This window comes from Muntiacus reevesi, chromosome 2, assembly GCF_963930625.1.
Source record: "Muntiacus reevesi chromosome 2, mMunRee1.1, whole genome shotgun sequence".
Taxonomy (NCBI): Eukaryota; Metazoa; Chordata; class Mammalia; order Artiodactyla; family Cervidae; genus Muntiacus; species Muntiacus reevesi.
In genome coordinates, this window is record NC_089250.1 from 78,948,007 (window position 1) to 78,964,012 (window position 16,006).

The 16,006-nt window shown below is 46.2% G+C and overlaps 1 protein-coding gene across 6 annotated transcripts in view; it reads right to left on the reverse strand.

Moving 5' to 3' along the window:
• Positions 1-349: 349 nt before the first annotated feature.
• Positions 350-16,006, reverse strand: part of BCAS1 (brain enriched myelin associated protein 1) — a 123,441-nt gene continuing 107,784 nt past the window's right edge. For 3 of the 6 annotated variants that reach the window (XM_065922215.1, XM_065922214.1, XM_065922212.1), the window contains 2 exons: positions 3,743-4,006; positions 352-1,998 (listed from right to left, as the gene is read on the reverse strand). In XM_065922215.1, coding sequence (XP_065778287.1) covers positions 1,924-1,998; positions 3,743-4,006 — 339 coding nt within the window. In that variant the 3' untranslated portion in view covers positions 352-1,923. Of the gene's footprint in view, positions 1,999-3,742; positions 4,007-10,316; positions 10,383-16,006 lie in introns of all 6 variants that reach the window. The other 3 variants (XM_065922216.1, XM_065922211.1, XM_065922213.1) reach the window with 3 other exon arrangements.

Genomic DNA, 16,006 nt, shown 5'->3' on the forward strand with positions numbered 1-16,006 from the left:
CCAAACAATTCTTTTTGGGAAATATTTTTGTCCTGAACACATTTTCCAAAGGCCCTTTTGCCCAAGCCAAAGTTTTATTTGCCTAAGGTATTGACTTCTCAGGAGCGGGTGTTCAGCGCTATTTCTGACCACGTGGTGGGGCGTACACGCAGTGGGCTTGTAGGCGCCGCGGTGCCCGTGGTTCTGGGTCAGTTATACATGTCCGTTTGCCTGTGTAAGACTGTGAACGTGTGCATGCGTCTCTCTACTCCTGCATGGAAAGCATGTTCCTGAGTACAAGCGTGTGCATCTGTGGGCATAAATACACACCTGGATGTATGTGTCACTTGAGGACACCCTGACTCTTAACCTCCAGCCCAAGGGATCGCAGCTTCTCAGCTCAGCTGTAGAAGTGTGCCTAGCCTGACAACTCCCACGGTGGTCCATGACTCACCAACAAGGGGACAGAGGCCTCCTTGCCTGTAGGCAGACCCAGCTTTGGGGTGCCATTCCTGCTCCAGGGCCCCCTGGGAGACAGAACGGAACTCCGCTCCGGCAGAGACCAGACCCCACCCGGTCCTGCTCTTCCTGGCTTTCCTCTGGGCGCCTGCCTTCAGGCTCGAACGTGCGCTGAATCTCTGTCAGTGTGGCCAGAGGCAGTGTGTGTATATCATACATGTGTGTGTGTGCGTGCACACATCTGTACGTGCACACGCCGCCTGCGTATGAGGAAATCGAGGGAGATCTGGGAGAGGAAATAAGATGCAGGGGGAGCATCGATTTTCTGACATGGAAGATAAAGGCAGCTCAGACACAGCACGAGACCTGCTTTAAAAGCTGAACATTAAAAGATCGTTTAGATGTCAATGTATTGTTTTTATTAAATCAGAAAAAGATACAGTATACACGATATCAGTCGATCATATGGCTGGGTTTTGAACTACATTTTAATACACCATGGTCCTATGTACTCCTCTGTACAAGTATTAAAAAAAAACTCAGGTATTTGAATAATATGTAAATTTTTATTATTAACGTGTTATGGGAGGGTTTTATCAGAGCACATCCTGAGAACATTAGGAAATTACAGACAGACTTGAGATAAGTGTCAGACAGAACAGATGAAGCAAGCCCCTCAGCCATCTGAGAAACATTAATAATGTAAGATTGCAGAGACCAAATCTTTGTTAGGGATACGGGATGCGGGACGAAAACGGAGAACTTGGCGCCCCCTAGTGTTTCAAAAATAAACTAGCAACGTCTTTTATTTGGTTTGGTTTGGGGTGTTTTTTTTTTTTTTTTTGAAGTTGTAATCCTCGCCCTTGTCACTGAGCCTCAAAAAGCAATTATTTTCCCAAATCATGTCAAGGCCTCTCCAGTCAGTCTTTTCGCTCTCGTCAATAACGTTCAAGGACCCTATTTGAAAAACAACTCTTATCCATTCCTTTGTCATTCCCCACACATTCCATTCCAGAAAATTGGCAACCTCCCAACACCCACAGCCCACGTTCTCCCTCCTTGAAACGCGAACTTAAACAAATGGATTTTCGCCTCTCCTCTTCAAGCTGAGAGGATGAGCACGCCTAGACTACAAAGCCTAATTCCTTCCCGCAGTCTTTTCCCTTCTGCAACTTACTTGCCCCTGGCCCTTTTCCTAACGTAGCCAGGGTGCAGTGCTCTGCCCCTACCCCAGCCGGCGGGGCGCGCATCTCCGGGCCTGGCCGTTCACCTGCTCAGCCATCGGTACAGCTATTTACCGGGAAAGACTGGACCAGAGACGCAAATGATACACCTCAAGATACAGCAGCTCAGGCTTAGCTCGGAGGCAGACTTTCCTTGGATGGCCATCAGAAGAAAAAATATACACATGGAGAGGGTTTGGGGGAGATGAGTCGGGAGGAGACATCTCAGTCGCGGAACCTGATGGGAGCCGTGAAGGTTTGTTTACTTGGATTTGCCCACTGGTCCGATGGACACAGGGTCTGTTTGCACTTGAGCGTCCAACATCCGCTTCGGTCCCTGGAGGAAATACAAAAGAAGGTGAAGATCTGTAATATCAGCAACAACGCTCGCCAGTCATGTAGCCTTTATGCCAGGTGCCGTCCTAAATAAATACGCCGGATTCGTGGGTGGCGGCCAAGAGAACGGGCCCAGGTGAGCCGCCCGAGATCCATGCGTCTGTATATTCCTTCCTAGCTTTATGAAATCTCGGACAGATGACTGAACCCGCTGTGCTTCAGTTTCCTCATCTTTAGAATAAAGGTGACGGCATTTATCTCAGAGGGTTGTTTCAAGACAAAGGGAGGCCTGCCTTATGATGCACTGAGAACAGTACCGCGGGCGCGGTGCAGAAAACCGGCCACAGTTAGAGCGCGTTTCCATCAACCCTCTACTCACTTTCTAACCATATTGGCTGTTTACCTTCCTTACAAAACGTATCTCTGCAAAGTTTTCATGTTAACACCAAGTGGGCTGCTTTCTATCTAAATCCAAGCAGCAGATATAGGAGGAGGAGAAAGGGGCCAGAAGGAAGGATGCCACCAGGAGGGCAAAGGTCACATGGGGAGTGAGTGGCTGGCCGGACGAGGCTGGGCTGGGCCGAGCGGGGGGCAGCTAGAAGCTCATTTTCCGGAGGCGACGAGGCGGCAATGGTTCCCTGGTTGGTGACAAGCCTGCTACTAGCATTGCCCTCTCAGGAGAGGGGTCAGGCAACCCCCTGGGAAATGTGTCTGGCCTGGAAGCCCTCGGGCCGTGACTGGATCCTTGCAAAGTGGCAGGAAAGCCCTCCCTTCTTCTCCACCACTGTTGGACTTTCGGGACAACAGGAAGATGGAGGAATTGAGGAAGAAGCATTTCTACCCCAAATGGATGTTGCCGTCATTAAAGAGGTGATGAACGCAAGGAAGCATGGCTTCAGAGAAAGCACTCGGTGACGGGAACTGGACTTGGTGTCCACCCGCCGCTCACCGTCTCTGCAGGCATCACGGTGCCACAGCGCCATCAGCGCGCCAAGGCCGTCTGAGAAGGGTGCTGCCTGACTTTCTGCTGTGGCCCCTCTATGGCCGTTTCTGCTCTGTAGCGGCAAAACAGCCCCTGAAGGCGATAAGCAAGGGGCCAGGATTTCCTCGCTGGGCAGTTTTAAGAACTTCCTCTTGAACATTACAGTATACTAACACATATATATGGAATTTAGAAAGATGGTAATGATAACCCTATATGCAAAACAGAAAAAGAGACACAGAAGTACAGAACAGACGTTTGAACTCTGTGGGAGAAGGTGAGGGTGGGATGTTTCGAAAGAACAGCGTGTATATTATATATGGTGAAACAGATCACCAGCCCAGATGGGATACATGAGTCAAGTGCTCGGGCCTGGTGCACTGGGAAGACCCAGAGGAATCGGGTGGAGAGGGAGGTGGGAGGGGGGATCGGGATGGGGAATACGTGTAACTCTATGGCTGATTCATATCAATGTGTGACAAAACCCATTGAAAAAAAAAAAAAACCTAAATAAAATTAAAAAAAAAAAAAGAACTTCCTCTTCACGCGGGAGTGGGCCAGGACCCTGCACAGTCGGCTCGAGCTGCCCCCTGCCCGAAATGGAGCTCCTCCCCTCCGCCTCATCAGCATCCCACCCGCCTGCAGGCGCCGGGCTTTCTGCCCCTGGCACCCGGCAGGCGCTCCGGGCTTGTCTGGCACAGGTCCGCGGGACCCACAGCCGGGGCCCAAAAGCCCCAAGAGGGGAGGCGCCCCGTCTACGCACCAGGCCCTTGAAGAATCCCCCGAGGGACTGCCGCCGCTTCTCGGGTCTCTTCTGGGACTTGTCCCCGTTCGGCAGCGAGTTCGCCTCCACGGCGGCTGGCTCCACGCCCGGGGCCGGCTCTTTGGCTTCCTGCTTGATGCCCTTCTGCTTGTTTGTCTCCGCGGCTGCCTTCTTGTCCTTGGACGGGCCCTCTTTGCCCTTCTGGCCGGCAGCTGCTGCTTCCGGCTGTGGTGGAGCGACCACCTTCTCCGTGGGGTCCGCGGTCTAGAGCAAGTTCAAACAAAGTGTATTTTTAGTGGTGGCAAGAGAACGCTCAGGAGCAGGTGAATGAATACGTTAAGACAGAGATGTTCAAAGGCTGGATGGTGTCTATGTGCTTGTGAGTCCTGGGTGAGACGGAAGAAAATAAGAAAAGATGTGTGATACTTTTCATGGTATGAAGTCAGAGCAGGGACATTTATTTACCAATCTGATCATTCATTCATTGATGAATGCTTCCCCAGCAAGCTTTTTTTACTCCTTCTAGAACTAGACGCTGTTCCTTGGAGAACCACCCTTCTCTCTGGTTTATTCCCTGTGGTTTTCACACATTGTTTTCATCCTTGGACAAGGACATATGACCCAGACCTGGCCAACCAGAGCATTGTGTATGACTGGGCTGCTGGGATTGGTTCAAACTGGCCAAACACAGCTAAACCTGAACTGATCTCAAAGATATGCTAAAACAACCAAGAGAGAGGTCTGTTCCCTTTCCTTTGAGCTGGACGCTATGAAGATAAAAGCCTGGAGCACCATTTATAGGAAAAAATCTGCTTGAAAAAGAAACCCGTGGACACAGAGGCAAAGCAGAGATGAGAGATGAAGAGCCAGAGAGGGAGAAAGACCCCACGTGTCCCTGCCATCACACTGCCCCTGGGTCCAGCTGTTCCTGAAGCCCCTTTTCTCATGAGCCGGCTGTGAGGGGCTTTCTCCCACTTGCACCACATGTGACTTTTCCTGGGGACGCCTGCTCTTCTCTGCGCGACTGTCTCCCTTAATCTCTGATGTGACACTGCCATTTCATAAAACAGCAGTCAAAGAAGGTAATTGTTTTATTTGTAGTTTTGAATGGACATCTTTTCATGGTAAAGTGCCATGTTTGCAATCCTACTTGGTTCCTATGGTTTGAAGGAATGAGGCTGTAAAATCCAAAATTCTAGGTAAATTACAGATGACCAAAAATCTGTTAGCAAGTAAAAGCCTTTTCCCCATAGTTTACTTGAACTGAAATGACGCTGGGGGCCATACAGATAAAATAAAAACGTGAAAGAGGCTAAGGGTTAGGATAATCAAGTGGTGACCTTATTTCCCCACTTGTAAAAGGCTGACTTTATTTTTTGGGGGCTCCAAAATCACTGCAGATGGTGACTGCAGCCGTGAAATTAAAAGATGCTTACTCCTTGGAAAGAAAACTATGATCAACCTAGATAGCATATTAAAAAACAGAGACATTACTTTGCCAACAAAGGTCCATCTAGTCAAGGCTATGGTTTTTCCAGTGGTCATGTATGAATGTGAGAGTTGGATTATAAAGAAAGCTGAGCGCTGAAGAATTGATGCTTTTGAACTGTGGTGTTGGAGAAGACTCTTGAGAGTCCCTTGGGCTGCAAGGAGATCCAACCAGTCCATCCTGAAGGAGATCAGTCCTGGGTGTTCACTGGAAGGGCTGATGCTGAAGCTGAAACTCCAGTACTTTGGCCACCTCATGCAAGGAGTTGACTCATTGGAAAAGACCCTGATGCTGGGAGGGATTGGGGGCAGGAGGAGAAGGGGATGACAGAGGATGAAATGGTTGGATGGCATCACCGACTCGATGGACATGAGTTTGAGTAAACTCTGGGAGCTGGTGATGGACAGGGAGGCCTGGAGTGCTGCAATTCATGGGGCTGCAAAGAGTCAGACACGACTGAGTGACTGAACTGAACTGAACTGAAAAGCAACCTAAGGCCAAAGAAATATTTCTCTAGTGCAAGAAGAACAGTTCAAGCAATGCTGGCCTAAATGTTGGGGAGACAGATTGGAGTAGGGGGGACTATGGTGAGCTGAATGTCACATGCCTTGTTTAAAAGGGCAACAGCTGCTCAGATCCACCAAAAATATGATTAGATTACAGCCTGGCACTGTCAGATCTATTGTTTTTCAGTGGAAACTTGACATTGAATTATGGTAAATGCAAAATATGTTCATTTAAAAACAGACAGCAGAAGCTTTAAAGCCCTGTTGACAGCAAACAACCACAACGCAATTATTCCTGCGGCTTCATTTGGCCCACTGGATACCCAGGCACAGCTTGTGATTCATAAAACTTACGTCACGGAGTTCTACGGCAAAGTGGCAGTTTTGATTCAGAAGCCAGAAAGTAATCATTTCACATCAGTGGATCAAACACACCCCTTAGACATGAGCAAGAAGACAGAGAAAAACTGTGAGGTCCTGAAGGCTCCCCCAGACTGCAGCACCCTGGAGGAAGCGATTCCTCGGAGCAAAGCCTCAGCATCCAGGGCTCCCCGAGAAGCTGCTATACACGCACACCTCCTGGGTGCTTCTGTCGGGTCCCAGCTGCCTCAGTCGTGGCGGATGCTAAGAGGTCAAGTATAACAGGCACCCAGAGCAGACACTCGCCTCAGAAGGAGACAGACACCCAGCACGCTGCTCTGCCGAAGGGCAGAGACCGGCCCTGCCACCCCTGTTCCCACACCCCATCAGCTGGCTTTGCCCCGCAGAGGATTTCAAGACACGGCGAGGAGCTGAGCGCGCAGTGTCTGGGGTCAGGAGAACACGGCGTGGCTCTGGTTTCACGCGTCCTTGCTGTGCGACCGGGAATAAATGGTGTGACCACTCAGCTTCCTCTTCTGGATGGGGTAACGGTAACAACAACACAATCGTACCTCCCGGCACTGCCAGGACCACAGCAGCTGGTGACGGAAAGCCCCCGGAGGACAGGCCGTCTGGGTGCCGACATAAAGGGAGCCACTGCCCTGCTCTGTCTGGGAGTGCGGGCGTCCCAGGACGTGGGCCTTAACAGCTTTAAACCAGAAGTTACAGTGGGCTCAGTTGTGTCTGACTCTCTGCAACCCCGTGGACTGCAGCCCGCCAGGCTCCTCCGTCCATGGGACTCTCCAGGCAAGAATACTGGAGTGGGTTGCCGTTTCCTCCTCCAGGGGGTCTTCCCAACCCAGGGATCGAACCCACGTCTCTTGCGTCTCCTGCATTGCAGGTGGATTCTTTACCGCTAGCACCACCTGGGAAGCCCCCAAACCAGGAAAGTCCTGCAAACTGGGATGAACTGGTCCTCCTGGCTTAACACTCAGCGGTGACTTTCAGGGACGGTGGGTCCCAGTGCCAGGTACAGGGGAGGTGCTCAGGAAATGTTTGCTGGATCGGGTGCCCCTGTGTCTCACCGGCCTGGTTCTAGCCCTGTCCATCCTGCTGCGGCCACTGGGGGCTTTTCTCCCTTGCACAAGCCGACTCTGAAAGCAGAGCCTCCTCCTGGCTGCGCCGCTGCTCGGGCTGTCTCAGGGCTTCAGGGGCCGCATCGTTGCCATCAGGTCTCAGCCCAGCTGTGCTCCTTGGAGACGCAGTCCCAGCAGAGTTTGAGGAAGCCTGACCCCTTCTTGGGGAACACTGCTGAGTTTTCTTTATATGTGGGGTTTCTTTGCTCATGTGGAAGTGTTCTGACTCCCTCTGATGGAAGGGAAGCTCTAGAAGGATAAGACTGCTCTCTGTTCCTTCCATCGCTTTATCTCCAGCACCTCACCTGACACATGGTAAGTCTGGAATGAATGACCAGCAACCGGCCTTCCCAGTGTTCCCAAAACATTTCCCTTAGCACGCCACTCAGGTGTGAAGTGGGGAGTCCCCACAAACAGCTCTCCTTTGACACTGATTTTTTTTCAAAAAGGGAGCTTTCAGTGGGCCCTGTCTATTTACCACATGGTTATGCCATCCCTATTAGCTTAATTAAAAAAAAAAAAATAGCTTAGAAGCTAAATTCTGGAAGCAATACATGGCTGAGTCCTTTCTTTCAAGATGAGCTAAGAATTCAAACAGTGTATGACTGCTTTGTCATGAAATGCAGAAGATTTAGAACCTTTGCTTGGTGTTTGACCCTAAACACTCTGAAAATTTATAACAAAAATTATTTACATCTGAATCATTTGAGTGTGTCCCCTCCTAGAACCCAGAGACGTTGGCAGGAAGCTGGAGAAGATCATCAGAAGGTCCCATTTGATTCAGACACTGGAAGCCATCCAGGCTGGGAATTCCTTGTACTTTCTGTCTGTGGAAGCATCGTTACGGCTTTTGTAACACAGAGAGGGAAAATCTAAAAAGAGCAGAGAATTCTACCCCTCCTTCTAAAATTAAACTAAGCATTTGTCATCTCCCAATACTACACACAAATCTTCTCATGTCTATATCCAAGACCCTGGGAAACAGAATTCTCAAAACATTCCTAGATGAGTGTAAATAGAAAGACATTTCCAGCTCATTCAGATTTCCAATGACTACAGTCAGATTTTAGAATCAAAATGATGGGCATGACTGTTTCACTGTCAGATTCCAGACAAAATGTACAAACATATTTAAATATTCCATAGTGAATAACAGGAGTTTATCATGTTTCCAAGACAGTAACCTTTGGGATTTTTAGTTCCAAAGGGGTCTAGAATATAGGTTTGGAGGAGGGGTGGGCATAGTAGTCAGTTAAAAAAAAAAGATGAAAATAATCTGAGTGCTGTAAAAGACAATATATTCCATGTTGAAATGTGTAAGAGAAACCAACTATTATAGAAGTAGAAATAATAAATTATTTAGTAATTTCTAGAATGTGTGTGTGTGATATGAACAGCATTACAGGGCAGTAAATTACCGTCAGAAGCCATGACAGTAATGAAACGGCAGCAAAAGCTATGGCTTTACATGTTGAAGTCCTAATCCCCAGAGTGAAAGCGTGTGGAGTAAGGAAGAATCAGGTTGGCCAAACATTTGTTTGAATGTTTGTCTGAATGAACTTTTGGCCAGCCCAATAATTAGGCTAATGGAGGTAATAAGAATGGGGCCCTGATTCAACAGGGTTAGTGTCTTTGTGAGAAGAGACACCAAAACGCTCGTTCTCTCTCCTCTCCATGGCATTCTGTTATGGCAGCTCATGCTGTTAGCAACTAAAATTCACGGACTCCTCTCTACCAGGAATGTTCCAAGTGCTTCACATGTATGCTGCTAAGTCCCTTCAGTCGTGTCCGACTCCGTGCGACCCCGTCCCTGGGATTCTCCAGGCAGGAACACTGGAGTGGGTTGCCATTTCCTTCTCCAATGCATAAAAGTGAAAAGTGAAAGTGAAGTCGCTCAGTCATGTCTGACTCTTCTCGACCCCAAGGACTGCAGCCCACCAGGCTCCTCCGTCCATGGGGTTTTCCAGGCAAGAGGACTGGAGTGGGGTGCCATTGCCTTCTCCGTTCACACGTATAGATTCATCTAAATATGACAGTCCTATAAAGCAGTATGTTTCCTAGCCCCATTATAGAGATGAGGAAACTGAGGCCTGGAGGGATTGGTAATTTGCCTTTAGTCACACAACCAAAAAATAGCTGAGCCAGGATTCACACCCAGACAGTTTGAAGCCTGCAGCCCACACTCTTAACCATGTCTCCGTATTGCCAAAATTAGAAGAATATTTGATGACATTTCTTTGGAGGTATATTTCTAAGTTAAGAAAGAGTGCAGATTATAAAATAGGATGCTGAGCATGAATTGATTCCCATTGGGGAAAAAAAGGATATGTATAGTTATACAAACAGAGCTATTTCTTTAGGATAGAGAAAATGACAGACACACCCCCATGACCCCATGTCTTTCACTGGTCTGTTCCAGAAACAGCCGCTACTATGTACCAGGCACCGTGCTGTGTGAAAAAAACAGGACAGGTTCCTGGTCCCTGCCTTGCCCCCCAAGCGCTCCAGACAGGGTGGGAGGGAGAAGGGGGAGACAGATGCCTGACGGACAAATGACTGACCGCAGTGTGTGGTAAGTGCCATGAAGTAGAGGCGCGAGGTGCAGTGATGACGGGTGGAGAGGGAACAGGCTTTTGAGGAGGTGACGTTTAAGCCAAGATGTGAAGAACGAGGAGGAATTATCCACGTGTACAGACGGAAGAGCGGGTGTGAGGCTTCACGGTAAGAAGTAGCTGAGGAAAGCCAGCTTGTCCGTGAAAGTATTTGGAGTAAAGAATTAAGGCTAATTAATGGCATAAAGATGGGGCCCTCAACTAACAGGATTAGTGCCTTTGTAAGAAGAGAAATCAACACACTCACTTTCTCTCCTCTCTCTGGTACCGTATGGTAGCTCATGCTGATCACAGTAATGAACATTTATTACGTCTTCAAAGTCTAAGATGGTGCCTGGTACATAGTAGGTGCCCGACCTGGAGACGTCAGACGTGTTGGCTGTGGCTGAGAACTCATTGGACATGAGGCTCGAAAGAACCAAGAACATAGCAGCTAAACCCACCACCGAACCGAGCTTACAGATCACTTACTTGGTAGCCGGAGTCTTTCCCATTTATTTCTTCAGAGTGGGTGATCCCTCCATCCCCTTTCACTGACTAAAATAACAAACAGACAATGGCCTTTCAGCGACTACAGGCACAGCAACAGGGAAAATGCAAGGGAGGTTCTGGAACGGATGACCTTAGCCTTTCATCACCGAGATGCAAGGTCAAGATAAACGGAAGACCGAGAAACGCATTACTCACGAGACGTACACTTTCCATGCAGTTGGTAACCAGAGCCTGATTAAATTCAAGTGCTGGTCTCCAAAAATGACAATAAAAGGCTTAAATCCTGAGATTATGTTATTCTGGGATAAATAAGTGATGATGAAACTACTGATGCTGGAAGCAGAACTTCGGACATATGGAATGTGTGAATGAACACACGGGGCGTTGAACCGTTGGCAGCTATCCGTTGCTGGCATTTAGGTGGTGGGTGTTTTGGCGCAGTTACTTTCTGCCCCTTGGAGAGAGATGGGTTACGTTGAACATTCTCTTTTCCAACGTTTAGCACCCCCGCCGTGGCCAGTGGCATCAGGGATGTGCAGAATGGGGTTGAAGTTACAGCTTTGGCTCCTTAAACCGACAATCTAAACCGAGGTTCTACCAGTGTGATACGGCGCCAGCCGCTTCAGCGTCTCCTGAGAGCTGTCCAGCCCAAAGGCAAATGGGGGTCTGTTCTCTGCGCACAGGTTAGACCCGTTCAGGTGGAAGCTGGCTTGCTTCTCCCTCTAGGTTTCCTGCATGGTTCTACAAGGCCCATCTTCTTGAGAACAGTTAGCAGGGAAAAGCGTTCCTGGTTATTATTTTTCTCCCTCCAACCCGCTCCTTCAGGTCTCACCTGAAAGCTTGACCACTCTGGGGGTTCCCGGGGCCTCTGGAGCTCGGGCTGTGCTGTCACTGACCCTCCTACTCAAACGCGCTCTGGAGTGTCCTTCAGAACACAGGGCCCTGCCTTCTCGAGCTGGCGTTAGGGAATGCTGAAGGGCAAAAGCCAACCAAAGTGGTTTTTTTAAGGAAAACCTGAATGGACATTAGGAGTCATGTTACCTCCCCCCAGGACAGAGATGTTTAATGGCCCTAAATTTAATTGTTTCAATTTGCCAGTGCTAGGTGCCTGGCACTTTAAAACTCAGATCTGCCTTCCTCTCCCCTTTGCTGCTAGCCTTTGGTGGGAGCTGGGGGAGGGGGCCTTGGATTGAGTCTGCGGGTTCCCTTGGCAGTAGTGGATCTAGGCTACCATCCTGAAAACAGACCCTCATGATGCCAGGGAGATCACTGCGAAGAAGTTCAAAGTCTAAAAAAGTAAAGGAGACTGCCTGGAGCTTTTTTATGATTGTTTTGGCTCTTCATTTTGAGGCATAGTTTAGTAGTTTAGTTGCTCAGTCGTGTCAGACCCTTGCAACTCTATGGTCTGTAGCCCTCCAGGCTCTTCTGTCCATGGGATTTCCCAGGCAAGAACACTGGAGTGGGTTGCCATTTCCTTCTCCAGAGGGTCTTCCCAACCCAGGGATCAAACCCGGGCCTCCTTTATCGACTGAGCTACCAAGCTGCATTTATGAAAAGGTAACCGTAAGGTGGGTTTAGACGAAGAGTCTTGTTAGGTCTGCTGCGGTCTCTTCAACGTCAGCAGGTACTGACAATTGCTTCCCTGCTCTCTCTCTCCTTTCTTCCTCTTCTCTCTCTTCCTTCCTTCCTCCTCTCTCTCTCTCCCTCTCTCTCTCTTGCATTCTTTCCACCCCCTCTCTTTCCTCTCTGCAGAGCCCTCTTTCAGCGATAAATTAAAATAGTTCCTGTTGGGCTTTGTACTCAAAGGACCATAACCACAGCAGCTTATTTTCCCCCCAGCTGTCAAAAATAACAGAGTTGCTGTTTAAAGAGATGAAAAAATCCTTTCAGAGACTATTTAGTACTTTAAAGAACAGTCTGAAGACTATTAAGTAATTTCGGAGATTTCCCAGTGTGATATTATTGAGCAACTTTCTTTACAAAGTTTATTTTTATTCATGGGAATCAAAGAGAAGCATCTCAGGGCTTGGATTCGCAACCAAGACTTGCATGTTAATAAAATCACTTTTTAAATGTCTTTCATTGTGCCATGCATGACTATAGCTTCATTCTCTGAAGAATGTTTGAAGCATCTCTGATATATATCACTTATTCAAAATCCTAGTGGAAACGTTTGGTGGTCAGTTCCCATCTCTTTGAAAGGAATGCAAATGTATTTTGATAGAGATCTACTTCAACTGAAGTTGATATTTAAAAGAAGAATTGGGATGACATTTTATTTTAGTGAGTACAATAGCCTGATTGTTGACTAAATCAGCCTCATTACAACGGATTCGAGGAAGTGGACCTGCTAGAAAGCTCCAGGATAAACAAAGGTTTTGAGTCCAACCTTTGTGTTTTACCAAGAGGCTCACTTGGAATGGAATTGGACAATTCAGGCAAAATGGCACAGCCAACGTAAATCTCATTTTAGTGGCAAGTGACACATTCAGAAAACTTGTGTCCAAGCTTTATGAAAGTCATGGATTAATTCTCTTATCTTTTGTTTTGTCGTATTTTCAGGTAAGTGTCATTTCAGGTAAGCCCAACACTTAAAAATGGTGTTTCCACAGAGAACATTAATAAGAAAATCACAAAAGTGGGCCTTTGGCTGTTCTGTCTGATGTTAAAGAAAACAGCTGCCAGAAGCAGGGAGTGCCAGGGCGAGCTTTGGAAGCCACGAAAGCCAAGTGTGCGTTCTGCCTCTGCCGGTCACAGCTCCGTGACCTTGGGCAGAGCCTTCAGTACCCCCATTTGCACAGCGGGGCAGTAAGAGGTTTGCTGGCAGGGTCTTTGTGTTACAAATGAGTTAATGCATGCACGTGCTTGGCACAGGGCTGCCCACATAATTTGCATGCAATAAACAAATGGCAGCTACTATTATTACTATTAATAGCTGAGACCCGCCAAATGACTACAGAGTCCCCTTTCAAGGTAGGAAGGGATGCCAAGTCTCTGGTGAAGAGGAGAATTGCCCCAAACAAATGCTACTTTAAAAAGTTTTTCCTTAAAGAACAACTTGGTATTCATATTTTAATACTCAGGAGGAATCCAAGGTTAAAAACTGGCTAAAAGACTCCTGTGTTTTGTTTTAGAGTTATCCTTACAAACAAGTCTCCTTTTTTCCAGGAGACAGTCCATGTCAGCAGGTTTTCTCAGACTTCCTAGATTGATGCAATTAACAAAACCCCTCTGATTTCACGACTGTCTCATTTGGACATTTAATTTTCCCAATATTAGAGTTTAAGAGTCTTTCTTATCTAAGCCTGAGACGGTTATTCCAACAAAGAGTTTCTTACAAAATCAATGGTCTAAAGAAAGAGACAGGAGGAGGATTAAAGGAAACACTGACAATAGTTTTCAGGAGAAAGCACTTTTCAAGTGTAAGGTGTGATTAATATTGACAAAGTGAAAATCTACATCTTTATACTTCCATCCACCGCCTTTCTGGTTTCATCTGCCCACCTGGCTTGTGGGTACCTGAATACAGTTCTCTACCCACTCACTTTGTAAAAATACCCTAGTGCTTCAAATAGCCAATTTCTTGACACACTGTTGAATTAATACACATAAGAATTGCTTTCTATTTAGGGTGTGACAGATGTCTTAGCTATTCCTCACAATTATTTCGGAAGTCTGCAGGAACCCATAGGATTTTTGTAAAGTGCTACATCTACATGTGTTCAGTGCGATTTTAGGACTTAGATGACTCTATTTTCTTTTCCTTGAAATATAATTATTTGAAAAATGATTTTTATGAAAGAATAATTTCTGGGGAAAAAGATCTCTTTAGAAATCAACTGGGCAATGCAATTATTAAAAAAAAATTCAACCAAGAGGTACTTTGCCATGAGATAGTAAAATATGCTATCTGAAAGAAATTTAAGGGACGTGAAGACTAGAAAGTAGAAAATCAGTGGTCAGATGAATTGAAACCCTGATTATAAAATGAGGATGATGTATTTGCAACTGAGTTTTCTCTTCTATTAAAGTCAATTATTTTAAAAAATTTATTTATTTTTAATTAAAGGATGATTGCTTTACAATACTGGCTCATTACTAAAGTCAATTAATATTAAAAACTATATTCTGCTAAAAATATCTGAAGTCAGTTTAAAATATTTACTTATTAAATTATAATGCTTAGGCACATACTCAAAAAAAAAAAAAAAGAAAAATCCCATAGTGATGGGCCAGATGCTGTCTATCTCCAAGCCCTGAGAGATTTTAATTTTTCTTACAAAAATCCAAAGACTTTTGTTTGGAAGCCATGAAATGTTAACTGGAAGTGTTTCCTGAAACTAACTGCTAAAGCCATCTTGCAGGAGTGTACTCCATGGGGATATTAACACCTGCGCAGAAAATAGGTTATAACGATGTTCATGCAGTTTGGTGAAGCAGCTGAGATTGTGAGCAGAAGGTACATGGTACGTGCTCAATGAATGTGGCATAGACGTCAAAATAAAACTGTTTTCTTTACTAGGTTTTGTTCTCTGTGAGGACGGGGACCACATCTGTTTATGCTCACTGTTGCATCTCTGTTGCCTGTAATATCGTGGGAGCTTAATGATGTTTGTTGAGTAAGTGAATAAATGAAATGCAGAAAGTTGGCAAGAAAGCAAATGTCCATCAGTAGAGCAAAGGCTCATCAGAATATGATAATGTAATGATAATTCAGTGTATTTCTATATGTATATTTATATGTAATGATGATTCAGTATATTTATATATATTCAGTATAATCATGACCATTCAGTAATGTCAATGAACAATTAGGATATCTGGAATTTTAGGGGAAACCCCAACCATCATGGAAGCGTAGGGGTTTGAACACTGAAAAGAAGCACTAATATTCAAATTCCCAGGTCTAACCTTTTTAATGGGAACAGGAAATAAGAATAATGGACACTATGAGACCTGATGCTATGAACTGACTGAGGGTTACTTAGGGGAAATTTTGTCCTTGTCTACCTCATCCCTATCCTGCAGAAAATCGACTCCAAGGGACTTTTATTTCCAATTTGTTCCCCTAACAGTTCAGACTTACAGTTTCTACTGCTATGAAACATCCCCAAACATCACCTAGTGGACGACTCTGGAGGACGAGTTTAAACAGGGGACCTCACTTGAATTCAAGGATGTGTTTGGAATGGATGCAGTGGGTGGTTGAGAGGCCTTTCATGCTTTATCTGGGGCCCCTCATATCTTTCTCTCTTTTAAAGGAAGAAGTCTCATGTCAATTATTTGGAAGACAAGGTCATTCTGTTTTCCTTTTCTTTTTTTTTGTATCTTTCAGCTCCATCCAGAAATGAGAAAGCTGGATCACCCTCAGTGTTACGATGAGTTATTTGGGGATCCCATTTGTAATTCAGATGGGTTGCCAGAAAGAGGCCAAATGTTCTTTTCCTTCCTGATGTCATGTACAAATTGATTTAAAAGTCTCAAATCTCAATGCCTGTTTTCAGTGCCAAATTGCAGAGTAACTGGCCAGGAATATAGACAGGGTTCCAGTCATGCAGATTGCCTACTACTTCTTACTCCATGAGAATTCGGCAATAAAAGAAAATGATTCCCATCAGCAATTTCTGACAGTGATTTTTAATATGCCTCATCTCCCACTGGCAAGGGTT